We start from the raw sequence: 19890 nt of genomic DNA, 5'->3' as shown, positions 1-19890 counted from the left end.
ATCTGTAGAACATATTGTCTTGCTTAACTGAGACTTTATGTCCGTTGATAACTGTTTACTTTTCTTTGATGTATCCTTAGCAGGTAGATGCATTTTGCCTGGCACATAGTAAGTGCTCAATAAAAAACATTGTTGAATGTTGAATGCATTTGTAGACTCATGTATTTGTTGTTTTAAATGACTATTGTTTAAATAGTGGACATTTAAAATCTGTGGTATTGGGGCACCTGGGTGGCTCAGTGGGTTAAAGCCTCTGCCTTCAGCTCAGGTCATGATCCCAGGATCCTGGGATCGAGCCAGCATTGGGCTCTCTGCTCAGCGGGGAGCCTGCTTCCCTCTTTCTGCCTGCCTGCCTCTCTGCCTACTTGTGATCTATGTCTGTTAAGTAAGTAAATAAAATCTTAAAAAAAGAATAAAATAAAATCTATGGTATTTTATTTTAACTGAGCAAATTTTTCTGCCTTTATTGTTTCTGTATGCATCCTGTCAATTTTAAACATCCCATAATCTTATTTTTTACAGAATTGACTTTCTTCTGAAAGGGTTTTGGTTTAAAGATTGTTGATAGAACCACTATACAATAACAAGATTAAATTCTATATATATGTGTGTGTTATCGGGCAGGGCTAATCAGGATATGCCCAGATATGCCCAGATATATATAATATATATATGTGTTTGTATGTGTTTATAAAACCTAAATCCTTGATTGTCAATTGCCATGAAGATTTTCCATCTAGTGTACATGGAGGTAGTTTTTAATGATTGAATTTCATTTTTATTTTTGGTGGATAGAGCCTAATTTTGCTAAAAGACATGACAGCTGATCTTCAGATATGGCTTGATGCCTATATTGAAAAACTACTTAAGAATAAAATATATTCCTGAACAGAGATCATGGCCTTTGTTAGAAACTGCTGGGATAATCTTACACTGCCCCGAAATGACCTGGGAAAGCCAGAGTCTTAGTCCTGCCACTCGGTGGTGGATTAAAGCATTTTGCCCCAAAAAACTAGGTACTTGATTTTGTTAACTTTGTTTTTGGAGACTATAAATGCAAAAAAAAAAAAAAAATATATATATATATATATATATATATATATATATATATATATATATAGTTATAAATAATCTGCAGTATTTTCTAGCATCTGCTAAAAGACAATTATTCTTAACATGAAGTGTATCTTCAAGATAATAGTAGCGATTACATCCATAGAAAAAGGACTTAATAAGCACTACCTTACAAATCTGGATATGAGAACGTTTTGAAATTTTCTTGACATGTGCTTGAGTCTCATTTTCCTTAGAACGTGGTACTGAGTTGAAACCGTATTCAAAGGCTAGGTCGATTGATCCCCTGTAAAATACACTTGAAGGTTAAGTAACTACAGAGCTCGGCTAATCCCATGTAATCTGCTGTTACTAAATGGCTGTTTGTATTCCTGGCACACCAGTTTCTGAAGCTTAGGATTTGGTTTTTACTTTTTGTTCAAATAACCTCTAGAAGGAGCGATGCGTCTTTCCGCATGTTTGTGCATTGTACTTATTAGCTTTTCGGAGGGAGTGAGCTGTTCATGTCCTTCACAGTGCACCTGCGATTATCAAGGCAGAAATGACGGCACGGGATCAAGGTACGCTCCTCTCCTTGCTACTAAGTGTTCTAATGATTCCCAGGAAAAGGGCTCCAACCGGATAGCCTACTTTGAATGCAAATTGTTGGCCAGGTATCAGAGGAGAGAAGGTTTAATTTACATAAGCTTTAACCTCATTGTTTTAATACCGTTTACCCACTCCGTTGTTTTCATTTTGAGCCGCTGAACTCTTAAAAGCCCCTCAAACGACTTGAGATTCTCAAACACATTCTGTGTTATTGAAGTATCCAATGCACTCGTATTCACAACACGGCCACTTCAGGAGGTCAGACTACTAGAATGAGTGCGGCGGCTCTGCTTGTTTATAGAAAGCAAGGCCAGGAGGGAGGGCGGATCAGGAGGTACTTGACTGCCCAGATGATTTGCTTCCCCGAGTTCCCGGTTCACTTTGAAGGTTATTCATGCCAACTAGATAGATTTTTAAAAGTAGGACGGAAGCTCACAAGAGTGAAATTAGAGAGGTTCATGATTAAGATTTTTCTTTTTAAAGTTTTGGAGTTTACAAAGACATAACTTTGAAAGATGTGGATCAGTCCTGTCTGTTGCAGATACTGGGGGGGGCGGGGGGCTTCACAGAAGTTAGTTGCCCTCTGGGTTGCTTTTAACATCTACCTGTGAACTGAGAATAATTACGTACTTTTAATATATGTGAGCCCTTTGAGATAGAAGTTAAATGAAAAACGGGACTTTTGTTAGCTAAACGTGGTAGAACTTGATTTTTTTTTTAAGAGGATATTTATTTATTTATTAAAGACTTCAAGAGAGATAGTTGGGATGGGGTGGAGGGAGGGGGCAGGGTGGGGAGAGGGAGAAGCAGGCTCTCCCTTGAGCGGGGAGCCTGATGTGGGACTTGATCCCAGGACCCTGAGATCATGACCTGAGTCAATGATGCTTAACGGACTTAGCCACCCAGGCATCCCTGGAGAGGATATCTGACAACAAAATAAGGTTATTTTGTGACTTGGTTGAAGTGAATAGTGAACCTCCTACAGAAAATAATTTGTTAAAACAATCACCCAATATATGCTTTACAACTTCAAACAAATAAATAACAATTAAAACCTATTTTTGAGTAATTTGTCTTATTGTATGAACTTTACTTAACCGACTCATGGTATCTTTTTGAGATGTTCTCTAGATGGCTTCAGACAAAGAGAACAATGTAACAAATTAAAGACCTACTTGGCAAATATATGAGGCAGCTAATGACTCAGGGCAGGGTACTTTTGAGGAAGCAGTCACAGAAATGTTTTTTTCTTGGTGATGGCCCCATTATTGATGGATTTTGTAAAAACCATAGCAGATTATGCCTAATAAGGACTCTAGAAATAATCTAGTTTGACTATTGTCATTTTATAGACAAAGAAACACAACCATACAGAGATTATAAGCCTTGTCTAAGTTGACAGCACTGAGTGGATGCAGGGACTATTTGATAAGGTCTTTGTTTCCTATGTAGACTTTTTTCCATTACACTGGAATGCTGACCTAATAAGTAGATATCAGATCATTCCCATATAAAGTAGCAATGGAACTTGTGATACAGAATAATAGGTGTTCCTAGAGAATTCCAATGATTCCATAGGGCCATCTCCTAAAGTTACAGAAAGATGACCCTGTCAGTACGCCCCAGCTTTATGCTGTCTACCTCTCTTCACATTATACTCTGGCTTTTGAAATTCACTGATTTAATGTCATGTATTTTTATGGCATGGCTATTTCATTGCTACTATGTACAAGTATAATGTATTTCTATGTATAATGTAATTTTACATTATACAATTTAGACTCTGCTTTGCAAAAAAATTTTAACATCCATTCTCAGCATTCCAGTGGGGGTGAGTATATAATGAAACATAAATAGGTCTTTTTTCAGGTTAAAATGAATTAAATTCTCTAATTCTTCATACTTTTCACACACACACAGGGGACAGGCTTGTTTTTCTGTGCCTGTTTTACACATTGCCACTAAACAAGATCACAGTGTGACTTATTCAAGGTCACTTCAGTTAGTAATGGTAAGAGGAGTAAACTCACAGTTTGATTTATTCCTTAGGCTAAAAGCAATGCGCCAGTCACATTATTAAAATAGAGTTCAACTTTAAGCATCCAGTGTGAACAACTTGCTCTTTCTCTTTCCTCCCTCCCTTCCTTCCTTTTTAAAATTAAATTATCTTCTTAAAAAAGATCAATTTAAACTTCAACAGGGGTTTTAAAAAAAACAAACAGACCATTTCCTGAAGAGGTTAAGAGCGTGTGCTTTGGAGTACAGTGGGTTTGAAAGGTGGCTGTGTAACCCACTAGCTATGTGATCTTGGGCAGTTACCTTGTGTTGGTGGGCCTCGGTTATTTTCTCTGTAAAAGTGAGATTGATGATAAAAATAGCAAACAACCATTAAGTGCTTATTATGTGCCATGAAGGTAGAACATTTTATATCCTTTTCACTTAATTATAACAGGCTATATGGGAAAATGAAATGGAGGGATTGGTGAAGTGGCTTTTCATGGCCACAGAGGAAGTGGCAGAGCTTAGATCTGAACCAAGATCAGCCTGACCCCAGAACTGGGGGTCAGCTACGTCTTTTCCCCAGTATCTACTTTCTAGGGCTGTTACTGGTTAAATAGGGCGGATGTGATATGTTGCCCAGGCCTGACACATAGAGAGCTCCATCCGTGTTAGGTTGAACCGCGAGATTGCTGATATTTGCTCATTTCTCCCATCCAAGTACTAACCAGGCCCGACCCTGCTTAGCTTCCGAGATCAGACGAGATCGGGCGCGTTCAGGGTGGTATGGCCGTAGACTGATATTTGCTCATTTCTAACCTGCAAAAATGACCATTTCATATGGTTCAATCTAGAAGAAGATGATGGTAATGATGATGATGATGATGAATTATGAATAGGTCAGTCAGGCTGAACAACTGTTTTGTGAAAACCAGGAGGAAATGAAAACCCGATGCATATTTCAAGTATTATTTTTTCCCATGGGTTTTGGAAAGCAGGTTTTCTTCCATTGCTCTTGTGACAATAGGTCGGTTCTATGTAATGACATGGATATGAACGAGGTCCCTATGAACTTCCCCGTGGACACTGTGAAGCTGCGGATAGAGAAGACTGTGGTCCGCAAAATCCCCGCAGAGGCCTTCTACTACCTGGTGGAGCTCCAGTACCTTTGGGTGACTTACAATTCTGTGGCCAGCCTTGAGGCCAGCAGTTTTTACAACCTCAAGCAGCTACATGAGTTGCGCTTGGATGGAAATTCTCTGGCTGCTTTCCCTTGGGCGTCTCTGCTGGACATGCCCCATCTGAGGACCCTGGACTTGCACAACAACAGAATAACCAGTGTGCCAAATGAGGTGGTCAGGTACCTGAAGAACCTTGCCTACTTGGATTTATCAAGCAATAGGCTGACCACACTACCACCGGATTTCCTGGAGAGCTGGTCCCACTCACTTACATCATCACGGAGCTTGGAACTTACACCACGAAGAATTGTTCTTGGTAAGCTCAGAAGCCTCTGGGCTTCTCAGGTCCAGATAATTTGTTTTGCAAGACTTCAGCTGCCCAGTCTTTACATATGTGTCAAATTTCTCTTCTTACTTTTTACTTGCACATTTGATGGGCTGGTACTTTATCGGTTGATCTAGGTCAGATCTGGGCCTTACCCTGTGTAAGGTGTAATGGCTGTGTGCGCTGGAGTGAGGGCAGTAGTGTGTGTGTGTGTGTGTGTTGGAGGGAGAGGAGAGACCCTCATAAACCAAGAGACTAATGCTGCTATTAGCTTGGGGCTCAGTGATAAAATCTACCACCCCGCCCCAATTCTGAGAGCACATCAGTGCTCCATGCCCTGCCCCAGCCAACCTGCTCTGTTCTCTGTTCAGCCCTTCATCAGTCTCTTCAGGAGGGAAAGAGGGGCACTGGCATCTTTACAAGGTGGTGGTGGCTTTATTAGTTCAGGAGAATAGCTTCCAGATTCTCTTAATTTAAAAAGAAATGATGAAGACAATCTCCTAATGGATTAGTGTAGCTGTGATTTGTTTTGCAGACTTTGATCTTGACTTTGTTTAGGTTCTGTGGGTATTTGTCTTGGGTTCTTAAAGTGTAAGCTCCTTCCAGTAAGTCTTTCTCTTCCTTTTTTTTTTTTTTAAGTACCTTCCCACAGTGCTTTGCACGGTGCTCTGCACATGGAGAATGCCCAGTAAATGTGGTTGCCAGATTGAAATCAGTGAACTGAGACCCTTCTCAGGAGTACCTGTGGGCAGTGAGGCCTCTCATACTTTTGTGTGAGACACAAGCCTAAGGCTCTGATCAATCAATTTGATCTCCTACTAAATTCTTGTTCACCCAATAAGGCTGTGTTGTCAGTTCACTCATGACGTCCATAGAGCCATGGAAGAGGTTGTATTTCTCGGGATGAAAGAACTGAGTGTTCAGCGAGTGAAATGACTTACAAGCCTTTTGGTGTGAGAAGCAACTTGATGCTGAATTTATGCCAGGAATCCCTGCTGACCAATATCACATGCTCAAATATTTGCTGAAGTCAAGTATAAATAATTTGAATTTTTTTTTATAAAAAGGAAAATGCTGTGGCAGCATTTAAATGATTTTAGCATTGCTTTGGTTGAAATGTAAATGCATTTTGGTGCTTATGAGACTAAAAGTGTGAGTGATAACCAAAAAGAAAGAGGAAAAATCATGTAATTATTTATTCTATACCTATTTTATGCTTGCCTACTGCTTATCTAGTGCTTCAAGCATTTTTATTAAAGAATAAAAGAAATATTATAGGGTTAGCTAGGAAAAAAAACATGAATTTAACAATAGCTATGGAGTCCTTATGTCTACCATGATAGGCACCATGTAAACCTATACTGTAGTATTTATTTTAGCCACTAATTTAGTTCTTGTGACTAATAGCTAGAAACTATCTTAATTTAAATAATGAGATTCTGTTTCTCTACACATTTTTTTCCTACACATTTTTCTAAGTTTATTTAGATTTGCCAAAAGGAGGTATATAGTAGAAAATAAAATCAAATTATTGAACTATTATTAATAGCTCTCTAATGATTAGTCACTAATATTGCTAATATCACTATAAAGAACTGATTTGCAGGACATTAATATTTTTCCATTGTGATTAAATCTGGATGACAATTTAGGGATGAAATGGAAAGGGTTATAAAATTTCACTGTTCATGAAGATAAACATGGAGATAGACATCTCTGTTATGGGGTTCAGATTCTTCAAAAGCAGATTCTTTAAAGGGGTAACATGAAAATCCTTTTGGTATAACATTAAATTAAAAAAAAAACAGGATGGGGACGCCTGGGTGGCTCAGTTGGTTAAGCAGCTGCTTTCGGCTCAGGTCATGATCCCAGCGTCCTGGGATCGAGTCCCACATTGGGCTCCTTGCCCCGCAGTGAGCCTGCTTCTCCCTCTGACTCTGCCTTCCACTCTGTCTGCCTGTGCTCGCTCTTGCTCGCTCTCTCTCTGACAAATAAAATCTTAAAAAAAACAAACAAACAACAAAACAGGATGTGTCATTGTACACGATCATAACTATTTTAAAATGTGCAAAGAAAAAGACTGAAAAATACACTATCTGGTTAACTGTCCTCTTTGGTGATGGGACATCTTTTCAGTATTCTGTATTTTCAAAATGTTCTGCATCAATCATGCGTTGCTTTTATCATAATGATGATAATCATGATAATAAATAACAAAAGATATTTTGAAACATGTCCAGTCATAAGTGGCAGCTGATCTTAGCAGAGCCATGCCTGCTATGTAACGAGAGGGAAGAAAGTACTCTCCTCTAAAAGAAGACTAGCTCATGTGTGTGAATCACATACAGAAAACTCAGTTTTCTCATCTGGAAAATGGAGGTAGGAAGACTCACTCCCTTCTGCTCATAGGATTGTAATGAGAATATTATGAGATAGTTTATGGGATAGTTCTTTAGAATATGAGGTGAACAGTCTCTGAGGTTATGATTTTAGATCAACAATGAGCCATAGCAGCTGTGACTGAGATGGGAGTGTCTTATAAAGAAAGATTCCTCTATTTTGGCTTTTTCTGTTATTTTACCTGTGTTTGAGTCTTCCAATTTAATCATTAAACTACGGTGATGAAAACCAGTGCTAGCTTTTCTAGAACTTGGTGTATAACTGTAACAACTGTATCTTTCCAGGTACCCTGCAGAATTTACTTTTCTATTATTACAGTGGAATATATTCTGCTTTTATTTGTTAGTGTCCTGTGTTTATTATTGTGAGCAGATAGAAGTTATGTTTGTAACAATAGTAGTGGTAGCTGATATTAATGGAGTGCTTACTCAGGGCCAAATCTAGTTCTTACATTTTATAGATATAACTTCTCCCAGTCTCATGTTAACCCTGTGGTAAGTACCATTCCACCCCCATTTTATAGAAGAAGAATGGAGATGCACAGTAAGCCACGTGCGCAGACTTACTCATCACACAGTGGTGGAGCTGGGGTGGTTACAGGTGGTTTGACTGCGCAACTTGTCATGTTCCCCACTCCTGCCTCATGCAGGGTACTGTATGGGATAATATCAGAGTTGTCTTCCTCACATACGCCTTACTGATATCTTTAAGTAGTGTATTTATTTTTTAAAAATTAGGAAGAGGCTTTTCCATTACTCCTCTTTTCTACATGAGTAAAAATTTCTACATGAGTTAAAAAAAAATGAACAAAATTGTCCTCTGATGTATTATACAAACATAAACTAGTGTCCTGCAAGTAAATATTTAAATGAAGTGTAAAACTAGACTGGATTTTTTATTTGCAATGCAGGTAAATTTCCATGGCCTCTTCCTCAGGAAGATACAAATATTTACACAGGCAGACTCTGTAAGGCCCAACACTCTTTGTCCTGGAAAAAGCTTGCAGGAGGAGAGGGCATAAAATGCTTTGTTGGTTGCTTTATTGCTACTCAAATTTGCTCAATTGCAAACATGAATTCTTTTCCTGTTCAGAATGAAGTTTACCTGAAGGGCAGTAACCACACGAGTATTTCCACAAAATTTTTCTAAAATGGTGTTCATTTCATTCAATGAACACTCCTCAATCCCGGTTGATAAGCTGATTCTTTTTGAGGCACAAAGGAGATAAATCCACATAGATAAAGTGAACTCCTTGCCAGGTGCTCTTCTGAGGACTCCTTGGTAGGATCTGAGGACAAGGCTGTGAAGTGGGTCTGTAATTATTACCTGCTTTGTACAGCTGGTGAAGAGGCAGAGTCAAGCTTCAAGTTCAGTCCATCTCCAGAGATATCATTCTTTTGTTTTTTAAGCCTTTTCTAAATTGAGGAGTTGAGGTATAATTTGCATACCATGGATCTTAAGTGTACAGCTTAGTAAATGATGATAAATGATATATCCTGATGAAACCCACACCCTCATTAAGATATGGAATAATTTCATTACACTGGAAAATTCCCCTGTGCTGCTTCTCAACCAGGCACCTCCATTTCAAGCAAGCACTGTTTTTATTCATCACAATAGGTTAATTTTGTCTAGAATTTTATGTAAATGAAATCATACAAGATGGCCCTTGTGCCTGGCTTCTTTCATTTAGCATTATTGTCTTTGAGATTCATTGACGTCGTTGCATGAATGGGTAGTTCCTTCTGCTGAGTCATTTCAGTTTTACAAATATATGAATTGTTCATCCTTTCCCCTGTTTTTGGAAACATGGGCGGTTACGTCTTCAGCTATTATGAATTAAGCTGCTATTAACATTCTTATGCAAAGCTCTTTGTAGTACATATTTTCATTTCTTTCGGATAAATTCCTAGGCTTCAGATTGCTAGGTCATAGGATGGCCATATATCTTTTTAAGAAACTGCCAATTTTCCGAAGATGTTGTACCATTGTACACTCCCACTAGCACTGCACAACAGTCTACTTGCTCCATATTCTTACCAACATATGATGTTAGTAGATTTTTTCATTTCCACCATTCTTGGGGGTGATGGGTCAGGCAGTGATTTGACTTTGTGATTCTAATTTGCATTTCCCTGATGACTAATGCTGTTGACCATGCTTTCATTGGGTTATGGCTCATTGCTATATTCCTTTATGCCAATACATAATTTTTTAAAGTTTTTTTTTATTGTTGAATTCAAGCCTTTTGTCAGTTATTGATATTTTCTCCAAACCTGTGATTTATTTATTCATTTTCTTCATGGTGTCTTTGGTAAGAAGGTTTGAAATTTTAATGACATCTGATTTATTAGTTTTTTTCTTTTATAGTTAGTGCTTTGAGTGTCTCATCTAAGAAATATCTGTCTACCTACAAGTCATAGAAATTCTATTTTCCTTATAGTTTTAACTTTCATATTCAATTTCTGGCTTTTATTTTTTTTTTAAAGATTTTATTTATTTATTTGATGGACAGAGATCAGAAGTAGGCAGAGAGGCAGGCGGGGTGGGGGAAGCAGGCTCCCTGCTGAGCAAAGAGCCCGATGTGGGGCTCGATTCCAGGACCCTGAGACCATGACCTGAGCCGAAGGCAGAGGCTTTAACCCACTGAGCCACCCAGGTACCCCACTGGCTTTAATATTCTTATCTTTTTAAAATACTCTTATCTTTCATGCTTATGTCTGTGGTCTGTCTCAAAACAATTTTTGAGTATAGTGTGAGGCAGGGGTTGAGGCTTTTTCTAAGCAGATGTCCAGTTGTCCCCCCACCATTTGTTGTGAAGACTTTACTTTCCCCCCCCGAATTGTTAAATGCCACTGCCACTCCAAAACTGACTAAGGTATGGTTTTTTGCTTTCAAGAGCTTATAGTCAGCAGAATTACTTTTGTACAGAAATTTATTGCGAACTATTCACCAAAAAAAAAAAAACCCCACATTTAATTCAACTACTGTGATGCATGGAAAAACATTGTTTTTTTAGAAAAGGAATAAGGCAAAATTGATTTACCCCTATCCAAGAATAGTTAGATGAACTAAGTTAATTAGTGCAAATTACTGTGATTGTGGTTGGTGTGTTGCCTTGAAGGAATGCAGTACAAAATAACAGTTTAACTTCAGGGAGTTCTTGTACCTTTGTCCCCAAAAGGGAAAAAAACAAAAACAAAAACAAAACACTTGATGAACTGGTTCAGCCCTCAGGTCACTCTTAATATTCAGGTTTTAAAAGTTGTGCCTTTGACCTTGATGTTTCAAAGCTAGAATAAATACTCTATTTTTAAGGATTTAAAAAAATATTTTCCTGTTTTATATAACTTTAAGACATAGCCAATTGGGTTAATTTTTAAAAGAATTTTGTTTCAGGGGCACCTGGGTGGCTCAGTCAGTTAAGCAATCTGACTATTGATTTTAGCTCTGATCATGATCTCAGGGTTGTAAGATGGAGCCCCTGCATGGGGTTCCATGCTCACGGGGAGTCTTCTTGAGACTCTCTCTGTCCTTCCCTTGGCCCCTCTCCCTGCCTGCGAGCACATGCACACTCTCTTTCTTTCTTTCTCAAATAAATAAATCTTTTAAAAAATTTTTTCTTTCACCATTAATATAGGTTTATGACAGCTTCATAGCATGACTAGAACTGCAAATGTTACAGTTCTTGGATCTTTCCATATGTAGATAGTTGTGCTCCAGACATCACTGCTTTGACATGTGTTTATAGATAACAGCACTTATAGCTGCCACCCCTGACTCTAGATGTTTTTAGGTGATGAAATGAGTTATGGTGGAAGGAATATTAGATTAGGAGGCTGAAAATCTGGGACTTAGTACTCTAAGCTACTTATAGAACCAAGGCAGTAATCTCTTTGTGCTTTAGTGTCCTCTGATGTGAAACTCAAAAAAATCATACTAACTTCATTCATGAGGTCAGTGTAGGACATATAGAGCTTGAGAATGAAAGCTCTAAGGATACCAAGGTTCAAATCCTGACTATATCCAGTTGTATGACCAGAGAAAGATCCCTTAACCTGAGTGTTGGCTTTCTCCTCTTTAAAATGAGTATGATGCTAATATTATCTACCTCATGCTGTTGTCAGGATTGAAGTAGACAAATGCTTTAGCATGCTTAGTACTATTGGGAGATAATTTTCCATGGCCTCTCACATTTCTGCACGTATTGTGAGCAGAGACCATCACTGTCTGTCTTTTGTCCTGAACTATCATTTTAAGGATGTCTGTGAACAGAACTGCTTTGGAAGGTAAAGATATTTCTCTGTCCAGGGAAATGGTAGGCATGTTTACTGCCTGGTATAATGAAGACAATGTCTTCCTCCAGAGCTGTAAACTATCCTCCATCTCTAACCAGTAATCTTATGTCTTTTGCTAACTGGGAGGTGTTAGTCCCCCTAAAGTAGTAGAAAGCTCAGACCTTTTACAATTCTTGACAAAGTACAATATTTGCCACATAGGAAGCAATCAGTGACTATCAACCTGTTTTGTTATTATTTTATAAAGCAAAAATCTAGCATAACAAGTGTTTTGAGAGCATAAAGTTTTATCCACATATTAATTACTACATGACAGAATGAAATTGATGATCCAAGCTGGATATTAGAGATTGGTCATAGGCACACAGAACTAAATGTAAGAAGTTCAAGGTGATTCACCTATGGAAGAAATGAATTTTCTAAGATAGAAGATTAAAAAAAAACCTAGCAAGTTTTTACTAAGAAGAATATGAACCAATCATCAAGTGCTAATATAATAAAAATAGACACATATAGAAATGTATATTAAAACAAAAATAGACCTAAATAGAATTTATAAATGGACAGTTAAATCTTCCAACATGGTTAGCATTTTTAAAAATTGCAGTTCTGTCTTTTTCCCTTATGAATCAATGTATAATCTACTCTATTTGTAAAAACCCACAACCACAAACATTATTGAGATAAATCTCTTGCAACCTTGGGCTTTATGTGAAGCTGTTGTAGGACATTATCACCCTTAATAGCCTTAGAGAGACTTTTGTCTGCCAAGGGCTCTGAAGCACTGTCTTAGATCTTTCTGTGATCTTAGCAAATAATTTTATAGTTTCACCCTCCCTAGATTTGATTTTTGCTTGGAAACCCTTTCTTAGTTTGAGAACTTTGGAGAGGCTGGGAGTAAGAAGCGGGGTTTTTGTTTGAATTTTATTTTTAATTTTTTTTTATTATGTTCAGTTTTATTATTGAACCCTGCAAGTTTTGTCTCCTTTCTCTTTAACAGTTCTTCCTTTAACTGTCCTTTCCATTTTACCATGAGCAGCAAGAAGACATCAGGCAGCACTTGCAGCACTTGGTATGGAAATATCCTTAGCGAGAATGTTTGTTTTACTGAGTGCACTTTATACTTTCCATGTTAAGCACGCATGACAATGTTTCTCAACTTTCTGCCGCGCCATCAAAGGGTCTGCTTTCCTCTAGTTTCCAGTAGTTACATCTTCCTCACTTTCCTTGAAAGCTCTCACTGATGGTCCCCTTGAGGGCCAACACACTTCTGCTAACAGTTTGAAAGCTGAGGGAGGCAGTCCTCCAACCGGAGGCTGTCAGCTAACTGTATTTCTGCTGCTGATTCTCTCTTGAAGGGGGATTTGAACAGTGCATCTTCTTGGCCACCATATATGACATTCATGCCAAGCTCTGTTCTAGCCTCTGCCGGTCTCCAGTCTTATCTCCTGACATTGCCTTCATCTCACTCTGTACTTTTGCTACACAGAACTTGTACTACCTTCAAAGATCTTCAAATCATGCAAAACCATGACAGAGTGTGGGCTGAATTAGGGGGCCTCTCTACACCCTCCAATACTGACAATAATATACTTTCCTAGCACTCTAGAAATATCTCTAGCAGTGTTTTATAGTATTCTGTGGTGCTTGAATTAAAATCTTGGCTCAGATGCTGATTAAGCTATATGGCCCTGCTCAAATAATTTGATTTCTCTGTATCTCAGCTTCTTCATTTTTAAGATGAGGATAGTAATCCTCTTTCTCATAGGATTTTTAGGATTAAATGAAATAATACAGACAAGCACTTAGAACAGAGCCTTGCCCAGAGTACATGCACAATAAATGTTGGCTATGATCATTAACGACCTGACCTGACAGGCTGTATTCATTCAGGTAGCCAAACTGCAGAGCAAAATTGACAGGGAGGCAACTCCATTCCATCTCTCAAAGCACCTCTATTTTTAGGGAGATAATTCAGATACTTGCTTGCCTGAGAGGTTGTGATGTAAATAGAAGTCAACAGAATAATCTTTGTTCATCTTTTCCTTCCTTCTCGTTTAGGTCTGCAGGACAACCCTTGGTTCTGTGACTGCCACATTTCCAAAGTGATCGAGCTGTCAAAAGTTGCTGACCCTGCTGTAGTGCTGCTTGATCCTCTAATGATGTGTAGCGAGCCTGAGCGCCTGACAGGGATTTTGTTTCAGCGGGCTGAGCTGGAGCAGTGTCTGAAGCCATCTGTTATGACCTCGGCCACCCAGATCACATCTGCCCTGGGCAGTAATGTTCTGCTGCGGTGTGATGCTACTGGGTACCCTACCCCACAGCTCACATGGACCAGGTCTGACAGCTCACCAGTTAATCACACAGGTATTTTCTTTATTCCTTTTTAAAAAGAGTTTATTTATTTGAGAGAGAGAGAGAGAGAGAGAGAGATTGAGCACAGGGAGAGGGAGAGGGAGAAGCAGGCTCCCCGTGAGCAGGGAGCCTGATAAAGGGCTCGATCCCAGGACCCTGGGATCATGACCTGAGAAAGGCAGACGTTTAACCAACTGAGCCACCCAGGCATCCCCAAAATTGGCTAGTAAATTCTAATAAAATATGCCAGGATTGTTGGATGAAAAAAATTTGAAAGGTTCTTTTTATTTGTTAATATTTTCCTCAGTTTATCTAATTACATAGATGAAATTAGACAATCTGATTTTTTTTTTTTTGATAGAAAACATGATCCAGTGGATAGATGATTGCAAATAAGGCCCCTTGTCTTGCTGTGTCATCTTGGATATGACTCACTTAAAAATGTGTAACTATTACAGTTTTCTTAGAAAAGATTTTCATGTAAGTTTCTCATTTTTGAATGATTATTTAAATAATAAATTACATACAAACCTTATCATGAAGCAAAAAGTATAATTTTTAGAAATACTGGTCACATAGACTTTTTAGATCCTACTATAACCAACTCAATGCTTCAGCTTTAGTTTCAGTAGTGATATTCTGGTGAATTAAAGTGATATATTTAAAAAACTAGTGATATATTTAAAATTAAATGTAAATTTTATTTGTTTCTGAGAAACAAACTGACGGTTTTGGAGGGGAGGGAGGTGGGGGGTTGGGTGAGCCTGGTGGTGGGTATTAAGGAGGGCACATATTGCATGGAGCACTGGGTGTGGTGCATAAACAATGAACCTTGAACACTGAAAAAATAAAATTAAATTTAAAAATTTAATTGTAAATCAAAGTAAAATAAAGGTAAATGTAAATCAAAGTAAAAATAATGAAACCTGATGGAAGAAGAAATAGTTAAGGCCTAATATTCTTACAAATAGATAGTAAATGGCCCACAGCTTAAAGTAGTAAGTTAAATTTTGAGATACTAGGATACTGTTTAGTATATTATTTTTCTTCAGAAAGTTTCAGAAATCAAGACAGAATGGTAATATGTTAGATTTCAGTGTTTAGGAAAGTAAAATTCCAATACAAAAACTATATATTATTATTATTTTTAATATTATTTATTTATTTATTTATTTGACATACAGAGAGAGAGATCACAAGTAGGCGGAGAGGCAGGCAGAGAGAGAGGGGAAGCAGGCTCCCTGCTGAGCAAAAAGCCCGAAGCCGGGCTCTATCCCAGGACCCTGAGATTATGACCTGAGCTGAAGGCAGAGGCTTAACCCACTGAGCCACCCAGGTGCCCCTAAAACTATGTATTATTCTACAAATAAAAGAATCCATGGCTTATTAACTTATCTAGATTAAATATAAAATGAAAGACTGAGAATACTAATTATGACTTCTCTATGCCAGAAAATGATCTGTTATGCTATCTGGCTATGTAGATAGATAGCATTTTTATGGCAATGAAAAAATATTTGGGGAAATATTTAAGTAAGATCTTATCATAACCATTTTAGAGAACCATGGTGAGTTAAAATTGGAGAGCATCTTTGAGACCACTTTGTCTTATCCCCTTATTTTAAAAATACAGAAACAGAGGCCTAAAGATCCTAATTGACTTGTCTGAAATTACATATTCATCTGTGGACAAACATTTACTAAAGCTAAGTCTCCCAATTCACAGCCTTGTGTCTTTTTAAAATACCATTCCCCATATAGACCTCATGGTACTTGGCATGCCCTAGACCTGAACTATACCTGCCATCAGAGACTGGTGATTGTGTGCTATTTCCCTCTTGGTTTATGTGAAAAGGATGCATGTAGAACCAGATTGGTTAGCATGTTGTTTGAGTTTCTCCTTTTTTTCCCCTTACAGAGTATATGTATTTTTTCTTACAGTAATTCAGGAATCTCCAGGGGAAGGAGTCAGATGGTCCATAATAAGCTTGACAGGCATTTCTTATAAGGATGCTGGGGATTACAAATGTAAGGCCAAAAATTTGGCTGGAATGTCAGAAGCTGTGGTTACTGTGACAGTGGTTGGTGTTGTCACGACTACTCTATCATCAGATATCTCTGAAAGAACTAGAGATCACCCTGAGGAAGAAGTCCAGCCAGGATCTAGAGTTACGTCCCTATCTGGTTCACAGTCATCTGCCTGGCCTTCTTCCTTCCCTTCCTTCCCTGCTTCTTCCATTTTTCTTTCTACTTCTACTTCATCTCCTCCCTCCGCTGCTTTCTTCTCCTCATCTGCTTTCCCCTCCTCCATCATGTCTTCAGTCACAACTCCAAGCAACAGAATTTCAACAAGCCCCACCATCGCCAGCCAGCAGTCACTCCAGCTCCGCCCAGATGGGAAAAGAAATTTAAAGGTGGAAGTAGGTAGAGGTAAGCTTCCCTCAGCTAGTGCAAGTAAAAAAGAAGAGTTGGCATCAGTGTATCAAATGACACCAATGGAAAAGAATGCCACAGTAGAAAATCTCAGGATAGTCCGTGAGACCGAAGAGAGTGTGACTTTGATGTGGAACACTGTCAATACCACACACCAGTCTGAGATGACCGTGTTGTACTCCAAGTACGGTGAGAAAGAGCTGCTGCTGCTGAATGCAGACTCCAGCAAGAATCAAGTAACCATAGATGGCTTGGAGCCTGGTAGGGAATACACAGCATGTGTCTGTCCAAAAGGAGCATCTCCCCAGAAAGACCAATGTATTACATTTTCTACTGACAGAGTGAAAGAAGGTGATTCTCAAGTGTCTTTCCTTGTCGTGGTGAGCAGTATTGCCTGTGTTGTTGTTTTGCCATTGATTTTTTTCCTGTTGTACAAAGTCTGTAAACTGCAATGTGGGTCAGAATCTTTCTGGGAAGACGATCTGGCAAAAGAAACTTATATCCAATTTGAGACCCTGTTCCCCAGGTCTCAAAGTGTAGGGGAACTTTGGACTCGGAGGCACAGAGATGATTCGGAAAAATTGCTGCTTTGTTCTAGGTCAAGTGTGGAATCTCAGGTGACTTTTAAAAGTGAAGGTTCAAGGCCAGAGTATTATTGCTAAGGTTTTACAACTTAGGGATTGTGAATGCCACAAAATTTCTTCCATGCAGTTAAGGATCTGTGGATGTAGATGACTTTTGTTCAGACTTTCATATCCTTTATGAAATCACAAATGGAGTGTTTTTAATTGTGCTTAAAAAAATACTATGTGAGGGGCACCTGGTTGGCTCAGTCAGTAGAGCCTGCAACTCTTGGCGTTGTAAGTTTGGGCCCCATGTTGGGTGTAGAGATTACTTAAAAACTACCATGCGACTTCTGAACTGAAAAAATAAATAGTTTTGGTTTTTGTTGTGTGGAAGACTTCCATAGAAATAATTTTTAGGGTAGTTCTTAATAAGCTAATAGTATGTTTTAGAGTAATGTTTTAGTTCTTAAAAATAAATTCATGTGAGAATAGTTGTAAAAAATTGAAGTCTGAATTTTAAAAGATAGTTTTTTGGGAAATGAAGAAAGATTAGCATAACCAGCTAAGCCTTGATGTTCATTCACGTTTGAAGTGCTTTATGGCATTTGCTATGGGTATTCACTGTCATTGCCTAGTGGGTGAGAGTGAGAAAGTACAAAATTTTGCATTCATTAAAGTTAAATCCAAGCCAATGGAAAGGGAGGACTCCAACTCTTGGTACCATTATGCACTACAAGACTGTACAGTTGTATTAATATTGCAAGAAAAAATTTTCCTTTATCATTAAAATTTTTAAGTATTAGCAAAAAGAAGTTTAAAAAGAGGATCATGAAAATAGTAAGGCCATTTCTAAAAATAGTAACCACTGCATCCTAATACATTTGCTAACAGACTGTATGAATCTTTTTTTTTAAATTTAATTTTTTTGTGTGTGTTCCAAAATTTATTGTTTATGCACCTCACCCAGTGTGGATCTTTAAAAAAAGAAAAAAATACGTGCTCCTTTTGAAAAAATCGCTGTAATATTATGATATTTACTCTATTCTTTCTGCTCCTTTTTTCTGTCTTTCCTTCTTTTTTTTAGCTTCAGCTTTGTCAGAAGATACTCAGGTAGCCAAAGGACCACAGCTATTTGTCTTTTGCCATGATTGTCTTTTGCCATGTTATATTTTGATCTTCGGGCTAACAGGAATAGCTTGGAAGTCTTTTTTAGAGCTGAAAAGGATGTTTTAGGATTTTGAAGAACAGCTTCAATGGATTAATTTGGTCAAATCTTCTAGGTAAAAACATCAGGGATATTGAATTGGAGTGGGGCACACAAATAGGTAGAAAAGGGCTTCATACATAAAATTTAGGTTTTTTTTAGAAAAAAAGTTTGTGACTACCTTTACTAAAGATTATATTCTCTTTATTGGAGACTTTGGAATACAGAACAGGTTTAGAAAAGGTGTGTCAAAAGTCTTGAAATATTCTGAGAAGCAAGTTTCAAGAAAATCCTATATTTTGCATAGGCAATAGATTGGCTTCAATGGAATACATTGTGAAAATTACAATACATGCAGCTGAACAATGAAAAATCATTCATTCCACATGACTCTTAATTAAAAAGGAAGAAGAATTCTAGTTTAGACATATTCTGTGTATTAGGAGGAGGCCAGCATAGACGGATGGCCTGTCCAGAACTCTCAAATGTCCCATCTTGTATAATTTCCTCTCCTTTCTCTCTCTTTCCTTTCCAGCTTGTTTGTCCTTGGTGCTTTCATCACTGAGTGCATTGTCGAAACATCTAACTGTTTTAAATTCAGTATGCATTGTTAAGATTTGTTAGAAAAATACTTTTTTACAATTTTGTGTCTAGCTTCAAATTCTGTTGAGATCAATGTATTTTAAATTAAAAGACTGCAAAAACTTGCATTTCTTTACTCTACAGACATCATGGAATTCACTGCCATATTTAAAAGGTTCATATAAACAGACTGCCAAAGCACTACCATGTTAGAAATAATGACTACAGGAGAATGTTATGGACTACTGTGGCAGGTGGCCCCCAAATTGTATAAAAGAGGGTTATCTGTTGAGAAAGGAGACTTGGCCCACCCTGATGAGGTAAATTACTGATGGTCCTCATAACCAAAAGTCTGCACTTAATTTTGACCAAAGAGGAGAAGCTAGTTCCTGGTGTGGAGAAGAGAAGGCACTTTTGACATCTACAACTTGGTCTTGGCCCATGAAGTGAGTCCTAAGGAATGTGTTACTAATAGTGAAAGAACTAAAATTGTAAACCAGCTACTTTCTAAAAATACATACATTTGAGGGTAGGCAAATGATATCCGATGATATCACTGCTCTTATGTTCTTATAAGTATGCTTTCCTTGAGGGGGAGGAAAAGGTTGATGTAAGCAAGCAGCATGGTATTCTGTATAATCAACAGCCTGCCAATGTCACCACCACCATTGTAGAGAGCAATCAGAACTGACATATAGCCAATATATGGGACAATTGAATATGGTCACACTGTTTTACTTTCAGACAAGATATATTAGACGTTTGTAAAACATGGGTAAATGGTGAGGGTGTGTCACCTGGGAGACTATTACGAATGATGTGCTATCACATCAAACATGTTGAGAACTCCAAGCTCATGGTTTATGAGGGCTGCCAAAGAAAATGC

General features: G+C 38.0%; 1 protein-coding gene across 1 annotated transcript; it reads left to right on the top strand.

Annotated features, from left to right (window-relative positions):
* Positions 1 to 1515: 1515 nt before the first annotated feature.
* On the top strand, positions 1516 to 19126 carry LRIT3 (leucine rich repeat, Ig-like and transmembrane domains 3; the record flags this gene model as incomplete). The annotated part of the gene is made up of 4 exons (XM_082728759.1): positions 1516 to 1634; positions 4688 to 5157; positions 13926 to 14231; positions 16161 to 19126. 4 exons carry the CDS (start codon positions 1516 to 1518, stop codon positions 17312 to 17314), a joined length of 2049 nt encoding a protein of 682 aa, XP_082584885.1. The 3' UTR covers positions 17315 to 19126.
* Positions 19127 to 19890: the final 764 nt, after the last annotated feature.

Source organism: Mustela nivalis (genome assembly GCF_964662115.1).
Source record: "Mustela nivalis genome assembly, chromosome: 4".
NCBI classification, from domain to species: Eukaryota; Metazoa; Chordata; class Mammalia; order Carnivora; family Mustelidae; genus Mustela; species Mustela nivalis.
The sequence above is the reverse complement of the archived record's forward strand: the minus strand, read 5'-3'. Positions and strand labels throughout refer to the sequence as shown.